The sequence below is a fragment of the Anas platyrhynchos genome, chromosome 7, assembly GCF_047663525.1.
Source record: "Anas platyrhynchos isolate ZD024472 breed Pekin duck chromosome 7, IASCAAS_PekinDuck_T2T, whole genome shotgun sequence".
In the NCBI taxonomy this organism is placed as follows: domain Eukaryota; kingdom Metazoa; phylum Chordata; class Aves; order Anseriformes; family Anatidae; genus Anas; species Anas platyrhynchos.
This window is the reverse complement of record NC_092593.1, coordinates 5,138,959-5,164,216: the sequence shown is the minus strand read 5'-3', so window position 1 is coordinate 5,164,216 and position 25,258 is coordinate 5,138,959. Positions and strand designations below refer to the sequence as shown.

Here is a 25,258-nt window from a genome sequence, read left to right as displayed (position 1 = left end):
ATAAAAACAACATACACACACAAAGAAAAAAAAGAAAAACAAACAAACAAACAAAACAAAACAAAAAAACACAACAACAGTTACAGAGAGTTAGCTCTCTGTAAGCTGAACTTAAATGGACACGGAGAACTTTTTTCAGACTTAACCAGACAAAATCAATGTCACACAACTGCTCCCAATAGGCCAAATGAATGAATTCACTGTGGATCACTTAAAGAAGGGAAACACAACACTTTGGGGCCTTGGGGGGAGGAGAAAACAGCAAATGAGAGCAGGTGTAAGCCATCTTGATCAAGCAGGCTTTAAATGTGGCCTGATCTAAAAGATCAGCTTTTCAGGTGGAGCAGCAGTGTTGATGAGGGTAGAGAGAAAGTAAAAGTGGTCAGAGAGTTGGTGAACCAAGCTCAGCGTGCAGGAGAGTGCTGTTGGTTATACAGGTTGTTGCTGTTAGACTTGAGGCGGGATGTATTATGCTAACCTAAAGTAAGAGGGGCAGATAGTATGCCTTAAAAAATAGATGTGGGGCTGGTTTCATGATGACAGTTTTTTCTCAGCAGCTGTGTGCTGAGCTGAGCAGTACAGTGTGGTCTACTGGGGCACCTCCTTGCCTTCTTGTTCCTGTTCTGGCTGTGGAAACTGTGGTGTTTTCCTGCTGAAGGAACCTTGTAAGACCGACTTTTTTTTTTGTTAAAAGGGATCCTTTATTGGGTTGTTTTATCCTCTTAACAGCAGGAGTGCTGTGCCCTAGCAGCACCAACATGAGCCTTGCTGACCTGATGGGCCAAGTGTAATGGCTGCTAGTCTGTAGTGGGTTGGGTGAGCTTCAGGGCACCCTTGCTTATTTATGCTTTTGAGAAGAAACTCTAAGTCTTGCCAGGGTAACAAATAAATTTAATGCAGGTGTCAAATGTTACTGCCTTCCTGTTGTTTGCCCAATAGCATCTTTGAGAGGCTGGTGGTGGAGCTGCTCTCCCTGACATCTTCTACCTTCTCTCCTAGTGCACATTGTGACCTTAGCCACCTTGCATGGCCTCATTCTTTTGCACATTGCTCCTGCTCTGGCTTGTGGTGGTTTCTTCTCTGCCTGCCTCCTGGTCACTACTCTGGGAGAGTGGGGGTATGGGAGGACAGACCATTCCATTAGTTCTGAAACTTCATAAAACAAAAAAACAAAACACAAGGTGACAGGTTTACTGATTTTTTTTTTTTTTTTTTGAGTCTTGAATTAAAGGGCAAAGGTTTTTGTCCATGCTTTTCTTTCATCCTGTTTGAAGAGTAGAGAGGAACAGCTGGGAAGAAGGGGTCAATATTCCTTCCATCATGAAAGTCTACAAAAAACATAGGCAGCCTCTGCCAGCACAGCTGTTTTTCTGCTGCTACTGACAATCAAGGGTAAAAATCAAGATATTTTTTCAAAGGAAAATGTGATGGGAAAGCTTGCACTCTATTTCCAAGGACATGCTGAAAAGTTAGATTGTGTTTTACCTTGGTTTAACCTAAATGGCCAACAAAACAAGACACAAATATGCTTCTGGGGTGAGTATGGTATTGGATTCCTCTTGCCTCAATAGGTGAAGTGCCCTTACATCCTGTTTCTCTCTTCGACCAAATTCCTGTGGTACAAAGCCTCTTGAGCAGCAGTCCAGTCCTTTCTGGTGGACTACGGGTAGTAGCAAGTCCAAAATTTCATATGACAGTGAAAAACAGAGTAACGATACTGTAAGAACTGATGGATTGAGGCTGGCTTTATCTGGGGCTAATATTAAAGTGCCTTTTTTTTTCTGGAAATGATGATATGTTTCTGTTCAGTGGTGTCAAATATAGGGGTGTGTACTGCAAATGGAAATTTAGATAATAAGCCAGCGTTAGTGCAGGCTTATGTGCACAGAACATGAGACTGGAGCTGGAAATTAACAATGTAATTTTGAGATACAACTGACTTCCTTGCCCCCTTTATCTATCCTTGCTGTTTTTTGTTGTTTTTTTTTTTTTTTTTTTGAGAACTTCAGAGGCTGAATAAGACAAAAAGGAAGAAAGTTTGTTAGTTCCAGGTGACTATGCTCTTCTTATTTGTAAGAATGGGTATAGCTCAAGTGCAAGGAGTGGGGGCTGAGCTTACATAGGAATGTCTGGGTAGTTTGAGATTATTTTTATAGGAGATCAAAGATGGATATAAGCTACTCATCTCTAATTTCACCTCTAATTCCTCTATTTTCCACACCATGTAAATGCCCATTGCTCTCATTGCCATGTGTTTGCTCATTTTGTTGAGTTCTGTCTGTTATGCTGTGATCTGTTCCTTCAGTAAAGTAAAAGTGCTTGGTTTAAAACCACTTTTGCTATAATTGTTTGTGGCTCCGTTCTTGTTCCTGTATGTGAGAAAGATAAAGATCAGTTTTTTAACTTTGCTATGGTGACAAAGAGGGGGGGTTGGGGGGGAATTGATAAATCCCCACCCCTACCTGGTTTTCAGTTAACTCTCGGAGGTCATGTGTTCAGTCTATGCTGGGGTCAGAGTCTGGCAGTGCAGGCACGTGATGGTGGCTGCTCCTTAATGCAAAGCCCAGCATTTGCGCAAGGGTTTCCTCATCCTCTCACATGAACGGCTGCCAAACACGGGGTAATGTGACTTCACTGTGGAGGGGAAAAGATGAGTTTTATATGTAAAATTGCTTGTAACATTGAATCACTTCTGGATGTTAAGGTCAATATGTGCCTAAATTGCTCTAAGTAACTGAGTTTATTATAATTCCTCTGTCACATTCCCTTGCTGCAGCTGTGACACTCTTCTGTGTAACTTATTTAATTATACAGTTGTGTTTGCTGCTGTGTGTCTGTTGTTGCTATGAGCATTTAGTTTTTTTTTCCTCTACAGTTCTGTAATTTAAACAAATCTATTGAAGTGTATTTAACCTGAAGTAATCCAGAATGTGTGTTGCTCTGGGCTGTGTTTCTCAGGAACTTCCTTCTGCAATTCTGTATTCACAAAAGCAGTTTGCTTTGTGTGAAGATGAGAGGGAGGATCATCCCTTATGCACCACTCACAGCTGTAGATTTTATTTGTGTTTAAAACAGCTTCCGTCCACAATGCTATTGGTGCTTTCAGTGGGTGTATTTTGACAACGTGGACCTATACTGCAAACTTGTGTGCTCACGTATGTGCATGACTCCAATTTTCCAAAGAGTTCATCTGTACGGTCACCTGAAAATGTCAAAGGTCTGTGGGCTGAGCCTTGTTTAGCAACCTGGTGAACAGCTATTGGAGGGCAGAAAGTGCAGGACCTGCTATTTTCATGATAAACTTTCTCTGAGGATTTGATATGGCTCTTAAGTAGGGATTCATTGTATGCCCCTGTCAGCACTGTGTTGGATAGGAAGACTGAGTAAAATCCTGGAATGCTTGAAGAGCTTATAGGGCGCAAGGGGACTTTACATTCTTTTAGTGAAGGCATCAAAATACAATTATAGGCAGAGAGTAAGTAAAAATATTTTAATGAATCTAAAAATAAGAGATTATTCTTAAGCCTAATGGACATTCTTGTGTAAGTCTGATAACATGGCTTGTTAATATTCACACTTTTTTATATTAGTTGGTAAATTATGCATAAAGGACAAAACAGAAGTAGTCACCCAGACATTCACTTCATTTGTCTGACTTTCCCATCCATTGTCTTTTATGGTTTATCTGTTTCCTTCTGTGGCTTTAAACAATAGATGAAATATGCTGATATCTGTGCTGATACAATGTAATAATGTTTTCGTAATTTTCACTGTGTATGCTCTTTGTTGAAAATTAAATATTGCCAACAGTCACTGAGTTCTTTTTACATTGAATCATTGCAGATACCAAGTGGGGAGACTGCTAAGGAATAAGATAGAGCCCCTTGGGGGCAGGAATAGGAAACAAATGAGAGAAGAGACCTTCAGGAATGTGTGGGGAACAAAAAGAAAAACAGATTGTAGGAGACTTAAATCCTGTGGTAGGGAAAACAATAGAGATATCAAAAGAACAGTCAATGGAAAGGGGGGGGAAAGCTGACTTCATGTCATCTATATCTATTAAGATGAAAGTGCAAGGAAATTTCTAGGAAAGGAAGAAAATGCCTAGATGCTTTTTTTTTTTCCTAGAGAAAAGTGGTGGAGGCAAGGTGTTTCTCCTAGCATTGTTTATTTTTACTGCAAGCTGTATGAAAATATCTTCATACGGAACCATGTTTATCAAAGCGGGAAGATCGCTTTGCATTAAGGGGTTTGAATTTTAATTTGAAGAGGATGCAGAATATAGTTTTCAGTCAAATTAAGATAATTGGATGGAATAAAGCTGTATTGTACTTGTATAAATGTTATCTGGATATTATAGTGAAATAACTACATGGGGCTCTATTCTCTGGCAATTAGAAAATGTCATAAAGCCAGCTATCAAAAAAAAAAATTTTTTCTATGAAGCATAATTCCCATTTGAAGGACAAAAGTGCTTTCTTATTCTGTTCTCAGAATTTGATCTCTGGGATTTCATTCCTCAATAGGATTTTGATTGATTTTATTTTAGTAGTTTTATCTTATTTCATAATGTTTGTATTAAATCAGGTACCTCTGAGCACTTAATCATTTTTAGTTTCTAGTTTTTTGTATTTAATATTATACTTGCTGTCAAAATTTAATATAAGTAAGAATCATAATAAACAAAACTCATTGATCAGATGCAGTGAACTACAGCAGTGACAGGCAACCAGAAGCCTGATGCAGAAATTTCTTTGTAATGAAGAGACGCCTATTGACTTCAGTCAGTTTTGGGTCAGGCCTCAAATGGAAACAACCCATCTATGCTTTCCATTCGGGTCAGTGGGTGACCTGGAATATGATAGCCATTAATCCACTGTAATAACTGTGTGTCCTTACTGAGAAATGGGGATGAGAGAGATAAATGGTAGGATGCTGCACTGTCTTAACATAATGTAAAAACAAAGAACCTGCAGCCCAGATGAGAGGGAGCTGGTGTGTAAAGCCAAACTGTCCTTCAAGCACCCTTATCATCCATCTGCTGGTTATACATGGTGAGGGAATTGGCTGGCATTGCCTGTGTGGGCCCCAGGGTCTCGCTGCTGGAAGCTCCTAGGCCTTACTTGTCCACAAGAGGACATAGGCGATGGTGATGTGCCACGTGGACCTGCTTGGTGATATTCAGCTCCCTGCTGAGACTACCTAATGCTGATGTGCTTGGAGGAGAGCCTCAACTGAGTCATCTATTTAGAGAAATGAAAAGACCTGTTCCCTCAGTTCAGGAGCTATGTCCCTGGGGCGCATTAAACCCAGGCACTAATATGAGTGGGAAGGAGCCTGACTGTAGGGAAGACTACAGCCTACTGTGTGGTCCTTTTATCTGGAATGAGACAGGAAAACCTGAGTTCCAGCCCTTTCTCCAAGGATTTTCCTCCATAATTAAATATTCAATAGACAAAAGAGAACTATATCTTGACTATGTGAGTGTGTACTGGACAGGCTTTGATAATGACTGGGATTAGGGCACCTGTGATAGTGTTGTAGATAAAAGGAATAAGCTTTTGGAAACAAAAATGAGTTTTACCTTCCAAGTGCTCATTCTTTCAGTGCCTGAAAATAAGCCCTGGTTTACTGGCAATGTCTATAGCTTCTTCAAATTTATAATTTTACACGATTATACAATGTTTCAACCCATGTGGAGGCAGTACAAAAATAATGCATCTGCAAAACCTCCCAGGAGAAAGTGAATGTTAGCAAAATAAAAGCTGCTGCTGGAAAGAGGTCTGCTGGCACTTTTTTACCCTGGGTTTGGGGGTGAGGGGGTGCAGAGATATTGTGTAAGATACCCAGTCTGGAGGAGGGGGAGAAAATGTTCTGAGCATAAAAATTAAATGATAGCGAATTAAACCAGGTAACCAGCAGCATGCTGGCCATTTGGCTAGAGTATAAAGAGGTTTGGATTAATTGGCACTAATGAGGCTGTTCTATATAGGGGGTTATATTGAAATACCAACTGTTATCCTTCCTCTATGTGGTGATGAAGCTCCTCTGTATGGTCTTCAGGGGCTGGCATAAAAACTTGATTAAAAAACTAATTTACATTTAGGTATTTGTGCTGGAAAAAAAAAATAGAAAAATGGATCATAAGTTTTTTACATGATATCTGTAACTTAGAATGTACCATTCCAATGACATTTCCTTTTTCCACAAAAAAAAAAAAAGCTATATTGTGTTAATGAATGCAATACTCATCTGGCTACAACCCATGTAACTATCTGTTCTCCCAACAGCTTGTTTCTGGATATCTCTGTGTAATATACTATTAGCTTTAAGGAAAGAGCTGGTACTTGTAGAAGAGATCTGCTTAGGATTTTGCTTTTCCCCCTCACTCTGTATTTTCTGGTGGCTGTGTGTCACATATTGTCTACTTCTCTCCCCTATTTCTGCCTATCCCTTAAGGTTTTTCTATTCCCCCAAAACTCTTGGGGATGTTGCAAAGTTGTTGACTCTTGCGTGGTCTAAATGCAGAGTTTCCTAAGTTGGGGAAGGCTCCAAGCACCTCGACAAGCCTCCTGGCTGTCTTCTGTAACAGAATGTGGCAGACAGCGCTGGCAAAGCTAGGCCCTGAAGTGCAGGATACGTGCTTTGTTTTCTATGCCAGTAGATCTGTCTAGCCAATGCACAAATGTTATCTTTAACACAGTCTTTGAGCATTATACTCATGGAACTAATTTTTTTTTTTTTTTTTTTACAATGTTTAATGAGATTGTAAACTTTGAAGTTACTTTGGGGGTATTCTTTTAGAAAGTATAGTTTGTGCTTGCAGCTTGACTTGGGCTTTCTCCCTTTCTGGGAATGAAGGAGCTAACAGCCCAGGATACCTGGTGTGGCTAGACTTAAAATATTTTAAAATCTTGCGCTTGAAAGCTAGGTTTCTAAGGATGCCTTTGCCATCTGTATCCTCCCTGCTCTACCCCCATATGTGAGCACAAATAGCCCGTACTATTTGGTAAGGATGAAAAGCTGCAAGAGGTTGGAAGCAACTTTCAGCATAGTAGTGCACCTGCTAGCTTTAGGAGCACAGACTGTAGGAACAGTGCTGCCTCTGCCTTTGAGAACGTGAAATGGTGAATGATGCTTCGGTGTTTGGTCTGGTGGGAGAACTGAGAGGCTGCTGATATGGCTCTGAAAGGGAAAAGCAATGTACTGGGGAGTGGGGGGCGCTTTGGTTACAGTGATATGTTGCTATGTATTCACTTAACTTGATCAGTTTTACTGTTCTGTTCAAATACTTCACTTCTTAAAAGCTTTAAATGAAGAAAATGTGGGGTCTTGAGTGATGCAGCTTTAGCGACTATCAGCCACTCGTGAATATGCATGCTGTGGAAGTTAAACTGTGGCACTTCTCATTTTAAGGTGAAATTGAATGACCTGAAAATGGATCCATCTTCCCCTGTGCTACCAGCAACCATTTTAGAACAAACTGCCTCGCGGCTAGGATGCAGTCCAGCAGACAAGAAACTGGCTTTTCACTTAGATGAAGAAGATGAGTTAAAGCATCTTCGTGAATGCTTCTGCATCCCAAAAGTCAAGGATCTGCCTCCAAGTGAGAATTATAATTACAGTGCAATGGTGTGGGGGGAGGGGGAGAGGTTCTCATCTTCTGCATATGTTTATCACAAATCATTGGAAATCATTGTCACTTATGAGATAATTGAGCAATTGCAGTCATATCTGAGCACAGTATGTCCCTGGTGTTACTAAATCAATCCATCAACTTATTCTAGTACCAAAAGCTTTATGCTCTCATTCCCTTCCTGAATAAAATGTGAGGATACAGTACTTGCATGGTGCTTATGCTGTCAGTCAGCTGCTTTGAACAATATAGTGACTGATTGAAAATTATAGGCAGAAGCATTTCTATCTAATGGTTTGAAACGGCAATGTCGCTTACAACTTATACCAAGGAAGCAACTGTGCTGAACTATAATATAGTTTGGTATTATCTATCTAGTTACAATTATTTTAGTTAATGAAAGAGATGGTACATATATTATATTAACATTTATGCCTTATTGCTGGTAGTTGAGATGATTTTCTTCCTGAGGCCAAATGGAAGACTGTGCCTTAGAACAAATAATTGATCTGAGCAAATAATTCATAATGAAACCTTTATTTGAAGATTGCTTTCTGACTTTCCTCATGAATTGCCTACAAATAGATAACTGCACATGCTTCAATGTTGCCATGTGAAATATCCCCTACCTTTTTTTCTGACTCATCCCTGGTGTGTAAGTCATTCCGAGGAACCTGGGTGTGGGAGCAGGGGTACCTTTGATCAGGTAACTGAGAGGACCTGGTGTTCAGTGAGCTGAGCGGCAGGTGCAAGCCAAGAGGGAAGCTTTTGCTTCATATCAGTAGTCCTGGACCAGAGAAAGTACAAAACATTTCCATGTTTGTGTGACCTGGTGCTGTGCTGGGAGATATTTCTGCTGGCTTTTGTACCCACTGCTGCTGTGCCCGGCTCAAACCAGGGAAACCTGGTGGAAGCATCTACCTCCAAAGGTAATGTGGTCCTAGACTCAGCTCTGCTTCCCAAGTACCATCTGGATTTATTTTCAGCTCCTGTGTTGAATGCATGGGGAGCAAAACCATGCCTGTCTGTAGAAATGACGTTTCCTTATGTGGTAAACATCCATAGGCATAATTGCTCTCCTCCTTTTCCATGTTGGCAGAAAGCTTCTATCAAAAAATAAGGAAAAAAATATATAACTTTCTTGCAAAATATTTTTTTTCTAATAGAAGCAGGTTATTTTTTTCTGAAAAAGGACAATATTGATGGAACTTGAAAAATCACAGTTCTACTCACCAAGTTATTTTGGAAAAGATCTGTGATAGAAAACAGTGTCAATTGTCTGAATTCCTGGATATTTTCAGAAAAGTATCTTTGCCTTGCATGGACATGCTGAAGGCAATGATGAACACTGGGAATGCAGTCTGCTCATGTCCTTAGGATAGAGGGGTGATAAATCATAGCTCTCTATGTACTGGTGGTATTGGCTTATCTGTCTCCATGTTTAAATCATTGAGTTCTGCTATTTATATTATTCAGAGCAGAGCTGGGCACTTTACAAATATTTAAACTAGATGCTTCTGCTACATGAAGTAGGTGCTCTCGGCCTGTCTGCCAAGATGGGTTTTTTACCAGCTGGATTAAGAAGGTTTCACAAACTCCGTGCGAAGTTTGATATGAGTACAGAATAATCGTACCCAAACTCATATCAGTTCAGCTGCCACTGTGCTGCTGGAGCATGATCTCCAGTGCAGTGTAGGCACAGGATCTTATGTTCCTCCTGACCTGGAAAATGCTAGAAGGCAGCTTGAGTGGTTCTCATGCTACTATGCGTGTTCTGGCTGCTCTGTTACAGTCTGGCTCAACAAAGGCATCTGAACTGCAGCTATGTTCTTGACTGCAACACGTTATAAGTCTCAAGATTATGGAAAGTCACTTGCCACTGTAGTATCACAGCAGCTTCAAATTAAAGGATCTTCTGAAATGTACATAGAGGTTTTGATACGTTATGACAGTGTTTATTACATCTGTTCCAACATCCATGATAATCGTTTTTCAATTACAATAATATTAAGACCAAAAGACTATTTCTTACCCCAGTAACTGTAATACGTAGACCTGAGACTGCAGATGTGTTCTAGTGAAGATCAGCAGCCTATTGAGTAGTCCCGGTTGAACAGCATAGAGAACCCATCATTCTTGGGTTCCCAAATTGACAGTTTTTCCTCTTCTTTTTTTCCCAGTCTCTGTTTTCATTCAGCTGTCAATAGGAACAGCTTCCCTGCTGAAAAACAGCAGGGGTGTGAAAATATATATATTTACATTGTGTGTCTATAGAGTAGAGAGATCTCTCATGACATTTATCTTAGCACAGGAACAGATCCTAGATAACATGCTTAAGATAAATGTCATTACAGAGATTAGCCATCAAATATTCTTTATATATTTACATAAAACGCTACAATGGGGCTTTAAAATGAAGCCTTACAAGAATCAGATGAGAACATCCATAGGAGACATGCAAGATTATGTACATTAAAATTAAACTATTATGACTTTCTAAATATTTTTTATCAACTGTCAAGGTTGTGCATACTGTTTGTTACATCAATCAGGTAGAAACAACCAGCAGACTAACTCCCTGGCAAATCCTGGTGCTTTTATGGGTGCTTGTCCCTCAGACTCAAAGAGGGAAAGATGACAAAAGGAGATTTATGGAAACATTCACGTCAGCTCAGAGAACCAATAACTAAGTCTCTTTAATGCTTTTTCTTGCATGGGGAAGGAGGTTAGGAATGACTGGATTGCAGTCAGGTGCCAAATCACCAGTCTCATTAAGGCTGTCTTGCATTTTGTCATCTTGTAAAGGAATTGAGTATCATTTGGGTTTCTTGGGACTAAAAAGATGTACCAGGGTGCAAGTGTTGAGCTGTGCTTCCCTGAAGAGAGAGGGTAAATCCTGTAAATCTGGCTCCTTGTTTGGAGGATTTGGAGGTATGAAGGGAATAGGGAGGTGTGGAAGAGGTGATCTTTCAGCCCTCCCTATAGGATAAGATTCAGAAAATGTATAAGCAGATTTAGTTCTTACTTTCTGGTTAATGAAAACATTCTTTTCCATTTTTGGACTGAATATTTCTGACAACATACTTTAAGGACACATTTCACTAATTATCTTCTGTTTGTTGTGTGCTAGCCTTTATTTCATCAATTGTGCTTGTGTTTATTTGAAAATTGTGTATCTCGTATGTCAACCATAGCTCCACCAGAAATAAAAATGGCTAATTTCTTGAGAAACAAGGGTAGATTGAGGGAAGATAACTAATCTTAATATGAATGCATGATTGCTTAAAAATAGAATAACATAATGACAGTAGAAATTCTGAAATCCATTGAAATGCTGGTCAAGAGAAAGTGAAATTATGAAGATGCTGGGGGGGGGAGGGGCACTTGAGAAGCAGCAGTGGTCCAAAATGAGTCTTTTAATGATGTCATAGAGGAGGAAATAAGCATCCTTTTGTGAAAACAAAAAGAGTACAGCCTGGTACAGAGTTGATAGTATGCAAAAAATATATATATAAAAATCCAAACTAACAGATGTAAAAGTAGGAAAATGCATTTTTTTCAAAATAATGCTGGCCTTCTTCTACAGTGACCCAAGAGGTGTTATCTGGAGAGGATTGTGGTGCAAGAAAAGCTGACTTATAATTCCTTACCTTTATTTAATGCTTGCTTGGAATATAAAGAGTGTTAGTGAGATTTAGAGCTCTGAATTCTTGAGCAAAGATTCTTCTCTGTATTCCCAATGAGACAGTATTGTTGCCTTTCTTGATAGGGAAAGAACTCTTAATAGAACCAATTTAGGAGCATGAATAATATTTATACCTCTCTGCTTTCATTCATATTAAAATCTGGATGAAAAACAGACATAGTATCTGTTATACAGATTAGACTGAAATTGCTCTCTGACTTATGCTTTTTAAAAGCTTCTAAAGCTTTAATTAAGAAATTACCTAAGTTGTCTATACTTCTGAAAAATGTGTTTCTCGTGAAGTTCAATGATGTTGGTAATTGTTTGTGTGAAAGAGTAAGACACCTCTTCCAGGCATCTAATCTATTTTTCTGCAGCTCTAACATAACATTTTTCTGACAGAAATGCAATCTTATTTGATCCTAGCATGTATATTAAGATATTCATTCATCTGATCTGAGATATCAGTTATGTTTACAAAAAATACATGTAATGTTAGCTTTTAGGATTTTGTAAGTACATGTGTAGATGAATGCAAATTACTTACTACGACTAGAAGGTCACCATCATTTGTCCCTCCAAGATTCTCAAACATGAGAAATAATAAGAAAAGGCAGTGTTTGGATTGATAGATGATGACACGGGGTAATTAGATTGTTCAGAACCTCACTAGAGCTATTATTTATAAATTTCCAGCACCTTGCTTTTCTCCTAATCATTGAAAGGATTTGTCAACATAGATTTCCTCCTCCTCAGATGATGACATGAAGTACAGCCCACAATATATGCTGACGAGACGAGAACTTTTGAGACTGCTTTAAAATATTCTGTGCAATGACTACATTTTTCTAAATAGCAGTTTAATCATGCAGGTAGATCTTACGTGAAAGACACAGATTTACCTAGTCTTAGCTTTTATTAAATGCACAATTCAAGTAGTTTCATGACCTGAAGTGGGAATATATTGATGATGGAAGAAAAGTGGTCTGGTCAGGGAAATGCTCTCTCTTCACTTACCACTGGTTATGAACCTGACAAAATCAGTGCCAGTGGCTTCTTCCCATGCAGCCCCAGAGACCTGGGGATTTAATGCTGCCTGAACTCACATTCGCTCCAAAATAGATATAGATGGACTCGGCCCAAAATTGCAGAAATGCAGCAGAAATAAATGCTTGCACATTTGTATTCCTTCTTAGACCCTTTTCATGAGGTCACTTGTGTGGTATCCTGGGAGGAAGGTCAGGATGGGGCACCTCTGGGGCCCATGGCACCCTGAGGAGCTCTGGAGCAGGCAGCCCTGAGTGGGTACATTCCCTCCTGTGCTCATGCCCACTTATGTTTATGTGGTTTCCCTCCACAGCTGACCTGACACTGGTGAATGGAGAGGAGAGCTGCATATACTTCGCTGGCAATTCTCTTGGCCTCCAGCCAAAACGAGTAAAAACTTACCTGGATGAGGAGCTGGACAAGTGGGCTCGAACGTGAGTGTGCTATGGTGTGTGAAATGCCTGCCCGTGCTTCAGAGGAGAGCTGGGTTTTATTTTGGGGTCTGCATCAGAACGGTTCAAGTAGTGTAAAACTCATCCCGACCCAGGAGTAAAACATGTTCAGTGTTTCCATAGCACTATTAAAATCTCCTTTGAAGATATGCGCTGTAGAAGAGGCAAAGAAACTTCAAGCTTTGATAACCTGTGTTGCACCAGGCAGCTCTGCTTTCCCTCCTCTGAAGGGCTTGCACAGTTTAACCATCCCCATCAATTGCTGCGTGTGTTTATACACAAGATGCACAAACTCACTTGGTTAGTGCTGCTTGCTGCTGAACATGATTCAGCTTCAGGCCCTGTGATTTTTCTAATTCATATTTTAACCGCTTGTGATTCACTTCGTGGGTGTTGTGGTGGGGCCAGCTTCCCCTGAAATGGCACGGAGCACAAGTGGTGCTGCTGGCAGATTACCAGCTCTTCTTCAACCAACTTTATGCCTGACAAGTTCACTTTATTTAGAAAGAAGCATCCCTGTCTCATCAGGAACATCTCTGTAAGGAGCTGAGTGTGGATTGCAACAAGCTCTGCTGAGCAGAGCTGAAGTACAAGAGCCAGGAGGATGAGATACCTTTCAGTAGTGTCCCTTATAGGAAAAGGACATTGTCATTTCAAATGAGAGACTTTTTAGAAGCTTTTTCCCACTGTATGTCTGCATTTTCTTACTTTTTTTTTTTTTTTAAATGGAGAGTCTGTGCTTTGAGGTATCAGCACCTGTCTGAGCAGCTGGAGCAGAGAGAAGAAAAAAGATAACTAGAAACCAGGGAGCTGAAGGCAGGAAAGGAAAATAACACCCAGATGAGTGAGTGAGCTGGGAAAGATGAATACATTACAGGGTATGGGATGTGAGTGGAACCTATGTGATTTCATGGTGAGAAAGCAGAGGAAATATGGGGAGGCAGAAGGGGAAAAGCTAATCCTGCTCGCTGGGCAGCTGTGTTCCAGGAGAAATGCTGTAGATTGAGGTTGCCTGATGTAAATGTGAAAACTTTGTAGCTGCTGCTATACTTGTTAATATATAGATGCTGTGGGTTAATAAAAGTGGTTTACTGTTTCTTATTTATTGCTTATTTTCTTATAAGTGAGAAGAAGGTTGAGAATGAATAGGAGTGAATTTGAACTTTGGGAAGCACGCTTTCCTCCTGGTTATTCATTCAGCATGGCACTGCAGTTTCTCTAGTCATTTGACAAAATTGCAACCCTGTCCACTTCTGTATGATTATCGTACTTTATCAGGGAAACAGCTGAGTTCTTTCAAAAGCTAAAAGTCAGATAAGTCTTATCTGTTAGTGATGCACTGGGAGTGCAAACATATTTCAGCTCCCTCACTGTACCTTTTTATTGGTTTGCTTCCATTCTTATGTTTGCCTTTGCTACAGTGAAGCATGATTCAACCCCAATCCCTGATTATAATAAAAAAAAAAAAGTTGAAAGAAAAGGGTAAGCAACATGTTTCTCCAGAAGACCAAACATGCCTTCAGTAGCTGTATCCAAGGGGGAAATAGGGCTGAGCATGATTTCTAGCCATCAGAAGAGAGTGAGCAAACCTAGGAGGGCTGTTTGCCAAAAACACAGCCCAGATCCCAACAGATTACACAAAATATATCAAAGCTTAAAATAAATAAAATAAAATTTACAAAATCCTGCTCGCTGCAGGTGCACCTAAAGCAACCGAGACAGTCAGGGTAAGGTCAAGGTAAACTTGAACAGAGCTATTTATTTATCAAGAAGCTGATGGGGGCAGAGAGAGAGGATCAGGTACCAGGGGCTGTGGAGGAATAGGTAACTGGAGCACAAATCTCTGCTTTTATTCTGGTTGCCAAGGGCAGAAGGTAGATGTTACCAGCTGAAGCCTGTTCAATGCCTTGTATGTTGGCAGTGTGGAATTCAGTGGCTGTGGCTCGGATAAATAAGTAGCAAGTATCTAAGAAATGGCATATGAATTAGACACATCCTTCAAGTCAGCAATGATATAGATTCTGTCTCTTAGAAAATGCGATAAACCAATTTGTTTGTTGTGTCACGGGACTCGTCTCAAACAGCCACTATATTGTCAGTTTAAGCTGTTTTCACCACTTATAGCTGATAGCTGGAGTGAAGGGGAAGATTATCTGGGAGCTGTCGGCAAGGGCAGGGAAGCTTGTAGCTCCAGCTCTGGGTGCCGATGGCTGTAACTCATTAGAGCAAGGCCTGCAGGGGAAGAGGCCTTTTCATGTGTGTTTTTCTCTTGTTGTGTTCCCTCTCGCAGCATCACAGTCTTCCTCACATACACAGTTCAAATGGAGGGTTATAGCTTTCTTCTCATACATCTGACTACCGCGTACCTGTTCTGTTTTGGGATTCTTTCTTGCCATGTTCCCTGGTTTTCTCTTTTATGTTAATGTATAGAGACTACAGATTCAAGCCTCTGGCATTCTTAGCGGAGATTTAAAAAGAGCCTTTGAGGCTTCATCCTTTTTTCCTGTTTTGATTTCTGCTAAATCCAAGATTTCTTGAACAGGGGCAAAAAATGGTTTGTCTCCTTTCTGCTTAGCCTAAAGTCAGTAACAGTCTTTTTTTTTTTTTTTAAATAATCTAAAAGACCAAGGTTTGGGTTACTTGCCTAGTTGGATAAAGGCCAGTAGATGCTTTGCAGTGTCTTGTTTTCCCCTTTCTCTGTCAGAATTGTTTACACAATTAATGTATTTTATAGAATCATTATTGCATGCAAACATACTCGGAAGTGTGAGACATTGCCCGCTGCAGTACCTCATTAAAGTGGCACTATGAAACCAGAAGGCAGTCTGCTTGCAGCACAGCTACGTGCTTCTGAAGGGCTGGAAGGGTGACCGGGGAGGGGAGAACCTGTGATGGGGAAGTTCTGAGGATTAGGCTTGTTTAGTTGAGCAAAATGAAGACTGAAAAGCAAAATAGCTGCTCTCTGTGAATGTATCATGAGGTAAACACAGGAGAGAGAAAAAGAACCACGTTATTTAATATGCTTGTGTAGTAAATATAAACTGGGAATTAAGGCATTCAGGCTAGAACCTAAATATATATACTTCAAAGCATTGAAGCAATCTGGTAGCAACCTTCTGGTACAAGTAGAGTAGAAAAAAATCCAACTCTAAGGACAGCTTTGCAATATAGCACCTGCAGTAGTAAAAGGCTGTTTTCAGTCCATCAGAAGGGTGTATTTTGGTTCTATGTGCTCAGCTAATCCTGCAGGATATAACATAAAAGCCCTGCAAACAGGAATACATCTTGGTGGGGCTCAGGCAGATCCACTTCTGCTTTTCTACAGTTGTCTCTGCTTTGTACACTGCAGCAGATTGCATGTTATAGCTGTAAATGTCTGCTTTACCCTTTTTTTTTTTTTATTTTTTGCCTTGAATCTACTGCTCCATGCAGTTCTTGTTCCTTGGACGTGTCTTCTTTTTACTTTTACTTTTTTTTTTTTTTTGCTTAAAACCATTATGAAGGTTAAGGGTTTGTGTTGGCTCCTTAAATATCTTGCATCACTTTTGGCAAAGGAGCAAGGAGGAAATTTCCACTTGAACAAGATTTGGATGAGCACAGAAGATTCCTGAAGCTGGCAATTAATTTAAATCCCTTTTGTTACCTCCTTTGAAACCTGGGATCATATCAGAAAATGTGTTTCTAGCTCCCCTAGTGAGCTTTAAATCAACCAGGCCTCAGCAAATAAAATGTGGCATTGTGATTCCTTGCCAAATTGAAAATAAAATGGTAACTGACTAAAAATTAATTTGCAGAATAAGAAATTCTCTCAGTAGTTCAAGAAATAGTTCTGTTTGTATGATGCTTTATGATTTGATGGGCAATGTTTTGTATCCATTAATTTGAGGGCCTTGATTTAAATCTCTCTCACTATCTAGGGTGCAGTGGAAACAAAATGAAAGGTAAGCTCCTTGTGTCTGAGGGGAAAGCCAGAAGCACTGCAGTTGTCCTTAAAGATTATTACCCCTAGTGCCTACCAGAGCTGAGAGAGGGGTGGCATAATATACAGAGATATAAATTCTCTGAGGCAGAGCATAGAATTTTACAACCTAAGTGTAATAGGATGTATTGTGCCATCAGCAAAGGCTACAGAGTTTCATGTGATTAAAATAAAAAAAGGGGTCCAAGAATATGCCTTTAACTACCATTTTAGCTGCAATAATTTTTGTCTCTTGGCATTTATATTGGCCATCAAGAGGGAGGCAAGCTGTAAGATGTGCTGTAATAATAATAATATGAATAATAATTAATGCTGTCTCTACCCTCTTTCACTATACTTAATTTTTCATGTTTTCTTCTCAAAATAAAATATTCTCATGCCTGAAATCTCATATCTGTTTTCATGAGAACTTGGAAATTTATTCTGAAATTTTGTTAGTTTTGTGTTTTGGTAGAGAGAGCTTTCATCAGTAAATTCCCATTAGGAGGACACTAATGGCTATAAAATCAGAGAAAGCTAATGAAAGAGAATCCCATAGGTAGTTAGGGCTTTTTTCCTATCTTATTATGTTCACTATCCTCTTTCAGAAAAAAACAGATCCCCTTGGGCTGGGAGTCACCAAAAAATCTTTTTTTCCTTAACCGTCTGCATTATCCCTAAGTCCCCTAATCACTATATTACAGTTAAGGATAAGAAGGGAAATTACCAATAAATGTCTTGCTGTTTGTGAAACACATACCACTGTCTTCAGGGAAAGCAGTAGCATCACGTCCTGATTGAAGAAGCTAGGAAGAGCATTTTCTCCCCCTACCCACCTACTGCCTTTGCTCCTCATCTATGAAATGTTCTTGTAAATGAGTGCAATTTCATACTGCCCGCTTTCTGCTCTCAAGATCTCATCGGAGAGTAATTCTGAAACTCAAAAAAGCAGTCAGCTGGTGTACTGTGACCTTATCCAAATTAAGGATTGAGGCGGTCCTCTTCATCAGTGGAGGATTAAACTTGTTGAATATAGCAAGACAGTATTTTATCCATAGGAGGCTCAGTTGTACATGTGTTCTTCAGCTATTGGACTAAATAGTAGCTATTCCAAAACCAAAGTGTTTCACAAGGTTAATCATAAAATGGTTAAAACAAATTGCACTTTTGGCAGCAGTTTGTATTTTCTTCAGGGCTGTGGTTCTTCCTCTGTTATCTCTAAGAGGTGTGTTATACACAAGTTAATCAGAGCCTGACTATAAAGGCACCCAGGTTATTTGTGGGAGATAGAACAAAATTCTGCCTGAGACAGGAAAGCTGGATAGGTAAAATCTTCTAAATAGGCTAAAGCATAGGAGAGTTAAAGCATGTCAGCCTTGCATCCTTTTTCCTGTCTTAATCTGCCAGAAGTCTTATTTTGAGTGAATATGGGGGCTTGTTCCTCTTTAAAAGGCTTATTACTTGTTTTTTTTTCTTTCTCTCATCACAGCTTCTAGGGCTCTTTTTAATTTCTGCCCAGTTTCCTACTGGCTTAGGCCCTTTTTGAAGCAGCTTTCTATTTGGTTCACATGCAGCCTGGCATTTCTGACTCTAAAGGTACCCTGTGGTGCTCAGCAAATATGAAAATCATCCAGTGTGAGATGGAAGCCCAGGGCGATGTTCCCCTGGATTAGCACCATTATTACTTTTCTCAATCTGCCTTCATTTGCATTTAAATCTGTACTCTACATCCAGTATGTTTAAGAAACTTTGCTACTTTTTATTTTTGTATGCATGGTGGCTACTTTAGAAGTTTACTTCTGTCACATTTGAAGCAAAAAATATAAATCAGAGCACTTAATCCAGTAATCCAGAACTGAATGTACACATTTGTCTCTCCGGAGTAGTGGTGCGTTCATGTCTAAGGTGTTGATATTATCCACTACAGATGGAAACAGTTTGCAAAATAAAGTTTTAAGATGCACTCTTAAAACAAAAAGGTTTAAGCACTTAGATCTAGAATAATTTGGCATGGAAGAGGGAAAGAAATAAAAATTAGTGCACATCTCTGCTTGGGCAGGTGATTCCCTGAATGTACTTGAAGTACCTGCTGGTTTATGCAGAACGATGAGCTCTGACAGGAGATTTGGGTGACAAACTGTTGGAAAAGAAATACGTATGTCTGGGAGGAAGGCAGTGTTGAAGACTGTTATCCTCTGCAGTGATGATGTTCAACTAGAAATGCAGGAGGTGCACCTCTAGGGTGATTGCAGCTGAGCTTGTGGATGCTGCCCTATGTGGGGCAAGGCCATGCCCTGTCCCTGCTTGCCCCTTCCCAGGGCTCCCTGCACCATGCAGACACTGCCAGGGGCTTGGGATAATCTCCTCTAACTTTAAGGGATTTCTAGAGGGATTTTGGTGTCAAAAATGTCTTCCAGTAATTGAAAACCTGTGGGAAACTGATAAATGTTTTTAATTTGTTAGTTGATCTAAGTCTTAATTGCTATAATAATAGCCATGTGCTCAACTTAGGTGAGTCTTCCTCCTCCAAATGTGGGCTATATAAATCAGTTTACATTTCTTAGGACTGATCCCAAGGGAGCAATGTCTGTTTTCATCTCTTGCCTCTTCTCTTTCAGAGGTGTTCATGGCCATTTCAATGGTCAGCGCCCGTGGGCTTTGGCAGATGAGTGCATCGTGGACCTGATGGCTGATCTGGTTGGTAGGTGTGAACTACAAGAAAAACCTTTCTCTAGAAATGAAACAAACTTATTTTAAAATGGAAAGTCTTGATACTTTGCAAGCAGAACTTAATTCCTTTTTTTTGTGTTGGTGATATTTCTGATTGCCTAGTATGTGGCATAACATTTTAAGTCTGTAAGTGATTTAGGAGATAAATGTAGGCAATAATATATGAGCATATGCATATCAAAAAACTAATTGCAGCAAAGGGTTTCTTGGAGCATCGTAAACCACTTGGTCTAACATGTGAAGTCCTTTTAAAGGGCACTTGGCATTACAGATTCTCAGCCTCTCTCCTGGAAGTGAACCAATGAACTTTCCCTTTTGAAAAATGATTTATACCTAGACATTTTCTGCTTTTCTTCCATTCTTCATCACTAAATCCAGCCTCATATTTGAGAACTGCTTATGTCAATGAAGCAGATAATTGGGGCAGGACCTGCTATTTGTAAGTTCCCATTACCCTCCTGTACTCCTTGAGGAGCCTGCATGCTGCAGGATGTGGGCAGTAAATGCAGCTGGTTATACTGGAGATTGAAATGTAGCCCTGGAGACTTCTCCTGGTGAGTTTGTCAGCCACAGAAGCAATTGCCTGAGTTTGAATGCAAATTTACTTCATCACCTCTTGCTTTGACCCGTATGTAGTTGCTAAAATAATCTTTCATTGGGATTTCCTTCAGACTTCTCCCTATTAAAAGGGGAAGAGAAATGTTGCTGGCATAGACTCCGATAGACCCTTTTTCTTCCCAACCATTACAGCTGTTGTCAAGGCTAGGTTAGTAGATTCTAGTACGGTATAGCCAATGTTTCAATTTATCTCTTGAGGGTAACTGTCAATAGTGACCATATAAACCATGTTATCATTTGTTCATTTATGCCTTCTGTAAGGAAAAATATTAGTTATGCTGACCTATTGTATATTAGATATTGTCTTGTGTAATTTCTCCTCCAGCTATAGACAAGTGTTCAATGAGAAGGGTGTGTGTTTTCTCCTTCAAGAAAAGCTAATAGATTCTGAACAGCAGGAAAGGCATTAAGGAATGTTTAATGGCAGGCTTCTTTATAAATTCACTAAAGCAAATGAAGGGAACATGTGCGAGCTTTCTGATTTCTCCATGAAGCTTCCTAACCAGTAGAGTATAGAAAATTATTATTGTACCAGAACAAATACAGGAAAATACTTATACTTGGCCTATCTGTGATATAAATATTGATGTAAATAAATAGTGTAGCTACACTGAGCATCACTGTGTTGGTGGAACAATCCTATTTGTAGTATGAAATAAAACCTAAAATGCAGCACTGTTCTTCCGTCTTCCTGGGTTCTAATTTTGAAACTTGTTACCATAATACATCATATTCCTCAGGAGGTGAAGAAAGTGCTTTTCTTGTTCTTTTTTGCCCTGTTCAAGGGTACTTAGTGCATGTATCTGGTACATATCACAGAATATAAAAATGTAAGAATATAAGGGTAATCTGCCAAAATAGTGGGCACGGCTGATTTAGGGATTAGCTGATTTTCCTCTAGTCTTTTCTGGCAAGTAGATGTTTTTGTTCTGGTTGTGTAAAACTGGGGACATGCGGACAGGTGGAGAAATGTGACATCACACAACTGCCTTGACGAATAGTAAGGGTTTTTGGATTTGAAACCTTGAACTTAATTAACTGGAGGGCAGTTATGAACCCCTTGTTATCACCTCTCACCGCAACATTTCAGCGAATGTCTGCCATGGGTCTGATTGTGATACCTGCCACCCCAAAAGGGTAATGCTGTGGGCTGGACACTGACCTCTTCCTACTCTCTCTGTCCATTTGGCCACAATTTTAGGTTAAATGTCACTGCGGAAAGCAGAGAGTCAGGCTTTTCCCCTTTAACATCTGACCTGCAGAGGCTGTATTATTTCAGTGTGTTTTGTTTCTTTATTTACAGAAATATTTTGGATGTGAAGAGAGGGAAATGAGAGCTTTGCTTAAGTTTCACTGAATTTCTTGTCAGCCTCCCTATTTTTCTTTCCCCAATCCCATATGACACAGTTTTTTGTCAAATGGGTTAGACTACTCTGAACTTCTGACAACTCTGTTCGTTTCAAAGTGATACGTGTATTTTAGTTTTCTATGAAAATGATGACTGAGGTCACCCTACCAATTAACCTATTTTAGTTTTAAAATGCTTTAGTGGAAAGCTTTTCATAGTTCTGTTTTCCTCAGCAATAAAGGGAGTGTCAGTATTATCAGTTTGGGTTTTGTTCTCCAGGCTTTTCTCAGGTTAGTCTAGTTAAAATATAAAATGTGTTTCGGGCTGAAATCTGGTCTTCAGACACTCACAGCAGCAGGTTTTTATTTAGATAGTACCCTTATAACTTTTTTCATGATCTACAGACAATATCCTTAAGAAGGGAAACCAATTAATGTTTCCCAAATGATAGATGCCTTATAATAAGTGGCATTAATATTTATATAACAGTGAAAAGAGTAAATGTGAGGAAAATGTTTTGCTAAAATGATATTTATTATGTACTGTCTTCCAGCAAGGTGTGATACCAAGTGTGCATGACTTGAGTGAATTCTGAATTGCCCTTTTTGGTGACTTTAATGTAAGAACATAAACAGAATTTTACACTCTTTTTATTCAATATTTAATATGTTATGGAAGAAGAAGAATTGTCACTTCTCACTCAAAGTAGCAGTAAGCAAAAATTATTTGGAGAGATTTATTCAGGAATCTGCTAAAGCCTGTAAAATATCTCTGTCCATTTAATGGTTTATAGTGCTATAATACCTTGCTTATTAAATGCAGTCACATTTTCTTGTTCAATGAAAGTTACAGTAGTAAATATGTTGTGAAATGCAGAATCAAGGTCAGTGGAGGCCAAAGCTTTTCTCCACGCTCACACCAAGCAGCATAATGTGGTGCTGGTAATCTCAGCTGCTCCTACCAGACTTTATTAGAACATTACAACCTTGGCAGGATCACATTCTGATGGAACAAGATTAACTGTATGGGTGCTGCTCCACAGTGTGTGCAAGTCCCTGTTGAGGGAAGACTGAGTGCTGAGCAGACTTGTAGTGACTTTGATAAGGATCATTTGAAATAACCAAACTCTCTTCTGAACTGGGAGCCTTAGCCCTCTTTTGAATCACTTTACAAAATGCTTTTTACTTATTCTGGTATGGATCAGGCTCTTGCTGAAGTCAGAACAGAGAAGGATGGCAGTGTCTGCCTAACACAATCATAATAGTCTCTGAAGTTGTACTTTGCAAATGCTGCTTCCTTTTATTAAAGAGGAGATTTATCAAGCAGAACATACAGGTTTTAGCCTGTCTTGGAGATACGGTATAAAGTTAGGAAATAAAGAAAGCAAACATAATTGTCTCCTGTGTGCTGGGTCTTTGAATATTGTAATAGGTTAATTGGATCATGGAAAGGTTGCTTTCTGAAACACAGTGCAGGTTATAAAGGATAACAGTTTTCCAATGACACGGATGAGGTTTGTTTTGTGGGCATGAAATTCAATAATGGAAGGCTTTTAATAAATATATAATTTACGGAAGACCAAGACTTACATGACAAATGTAGTGTCATATTTAATTTGGGATGCTAGCGTGCAGCCAAAAGTGATCTACAGATTAACCATTTGTTTTATATGGTAACAGTACAGTGGGCAAAGGATTGCTCATGCAGAATTTGCTGTGAAAGCCACAGATTTCATGGAAGGAGCAGAGGGAGAAATGAGAACAATACCATTTCTTGATGCTATCCTTTTTTTCAGCCTCAAGAGTTCCATAGAAATATTAAGACTGCAAATAACACTGTTTTGAGCTGCAATCACTCTCTAGCTGTCTTCTGTATCTGCAATAGAACAGCCACAAGGTGACCCCTTCCAGCAGCATGGAGCCTGCAAATACAATGCTATCAGAGGGAAGAAAAAGCAAAGGAGAGCAGTTTAAGTGAGGAGAAGAGCTTATTTTTCCTGCTGAAGAACTAAGTTCACTTATACTTCTTCCCAAAAACTTGATGAAGTTCTGAGTGTCTGGAGGAGGGAAGTTATTCAGGATACTTTTTATCCCTCATGGCACATCCCCTGGACAGGTCCTTCAGAGTCCCTGACAGCAATTGACAGATCTTTGTCCAATACTAAATAGATTTCAGCAATACAAAGAAGGGCCACCGGATGCCTCAGTCAGAGTGGTTCTTGGCTTTTCCTGCGGTGGCAGAAGCTGAGGCCTGCCTGGCAAGGGTTTATGAAGAAACCCTTTGTGATCACAGATTGCCACATTTTTGAGCTACATTTCCTTGTATTGTGTTCAGCCCATAATTATGTCTTTTTGGTGAAGTTGTAACTCATTGAAGCTACAATCCATAGGATATAATGTGGAAGTGTTTCTTGTGTTAGCATGGGGCCTTGTGTACCCTCTGAGAGCAGGACAGGAGAAATACAGGATACACCTCTCCCTTTCTGTGCCTCCCCTTCCTCTTTTTGCCCCAACAGCATGCTTTCTTTTCCTCTTTCCACATCTCAAGGATGCTGCTGTCCTCCCTGCTTGCACACGCTTCATCCCTCCCTGGCCACAACCTCTTTCCACCTACAGCAGATTCCACTGACAGGCGGTGACTGCAGCAACAGCACACAAGCCCGTCTTCCAGCTGAAGAGGACTCAACGCCCTGATTTGTCAGGGGTGAATTACTGCTTTTCAGCAACAGACATCAGGCAAAATGGAAAGAAATAAGGATTGATTTTTCTCCATATCTCAGTGCAGACTGCCCTGCCTTGCAGTCCCTCATCCTGCCTGAAACCTTTCACCAGTGGTTGATAAGGGTTTGAGAATTCGTTACTAAACGCTTTGTAATAACAACAATTAGTTGTTACTCCATTAGCTCTGTCTGTGATTAGCTGTAGCCAAAAGGCATCTGTTATTACCCTCCCTGGGGCTATATGGTTATAGCTTCCTGCTAAGCTGCCACATTAATAATGGCCTGCTATATTCATAGGACACTTTTGCTAGTTGTTTTATTGAGGGAAGAGGTTAAGTTTGACATCACTGTAACCGCTTACAACAGATGATTGTCTCAATATGTTTTCTTGCTTGCTTTACATATAAACTTATGACAAAAATAAGTCTGCAATAAGTCTGCAAGACTTGCTTTACGTACAGACTTATGACCTGATTTTTGTCTGTGGTATTAATGATAATAAATCTGCTAGTGCTTTGCTGGGAAATGGAAATACTTCATTGTTTTTTGTTTTCTGTGGCTGACCTAAAGAGAAATATTTTCCCGCCAGTGTGGTGTAGTGAGTCAGACAAGAAATCCTTTTTCTTCACTGTGACACCTCAAAAGTTTGTTTACTTTCTAGTCTTTAGAGAGACATCGACTCAAAACATACCTTTGTTTTCTAAATGCATTACTAGATTTGAAATTGTAAAGAAAATCCCAGCTAGTATATATATTTTTCTTTATTTCAGGAGCCCAAAGACATGAAGTAGCCTTAATGAATGGGCTAACTGTTAATTTGCACCTCCAGATGGTATGTCTTTTACAATGTTTATTTGATGCTGTGTTAACAAGTTTTTCCTTCATTTGTGAATGGTGTTAACAAATATGCCTTTCCTTTATTTGTTAATGTAATCAAAATGTTTTGTAGGGACTTCACAAAGAAAGCACTATTAAAAAAAAAAACACACAACACATTTTTTCTTAAGCCTTGGGACTTGTATCTTGAACAATACAATGTGTCAGACTTCAGAGAGGATACCTTAT

General features: G+C 39.6%; 1 protein-coding gene across 10 annotated transcripts in view; it reads left to right on the top strand.

Annotated features, from left to right (window-relative positions):
- Positions 1–302: 302 nt before the first annotated feature.
- Positions 303–25,258, top strand: part of KYNU (kynureninase) — a 60,081-nt gene continuing 35,125 nt past the window's right edge. Inside the window, exons 1-7 of one of the 10 annotated variants that reach the window (XM_038182378.2) lie at positions 303–437; positions 558–665; positions 1,419–1,536; positions 7,417–7,606; positions 12,682–12,802; positions 19,397–19,479; positions 24,964–25,025. In XM_038182378.2, coding sequence (XP_038038306.2) covers positions 1,501–1,536; positions 7,417–7,606; positions 12,682–12,802; positions 19,397–19,479; positions 24,964–25,025 — 492 coding nt within the window. In that variant the 5' untranslated portion in view covers positions 303–437; positions 558–665; positions 1,419–1,500. Of the gene's footprint in view, positions 666–1,418; positions 1,537–2,488; positions 2,621–3,279; positions 3,476–7,416; positions 7,607–12,681; positions 12,803–19,396; positions 19,480–24,963; positions 25,026–25,258 lie in introns of those variants that run through there. The other 9 variants (XM_021267074.4, XM_021267075.4, XM_021267079.4 and 6 more) reach the window with 9 other exon arrangements.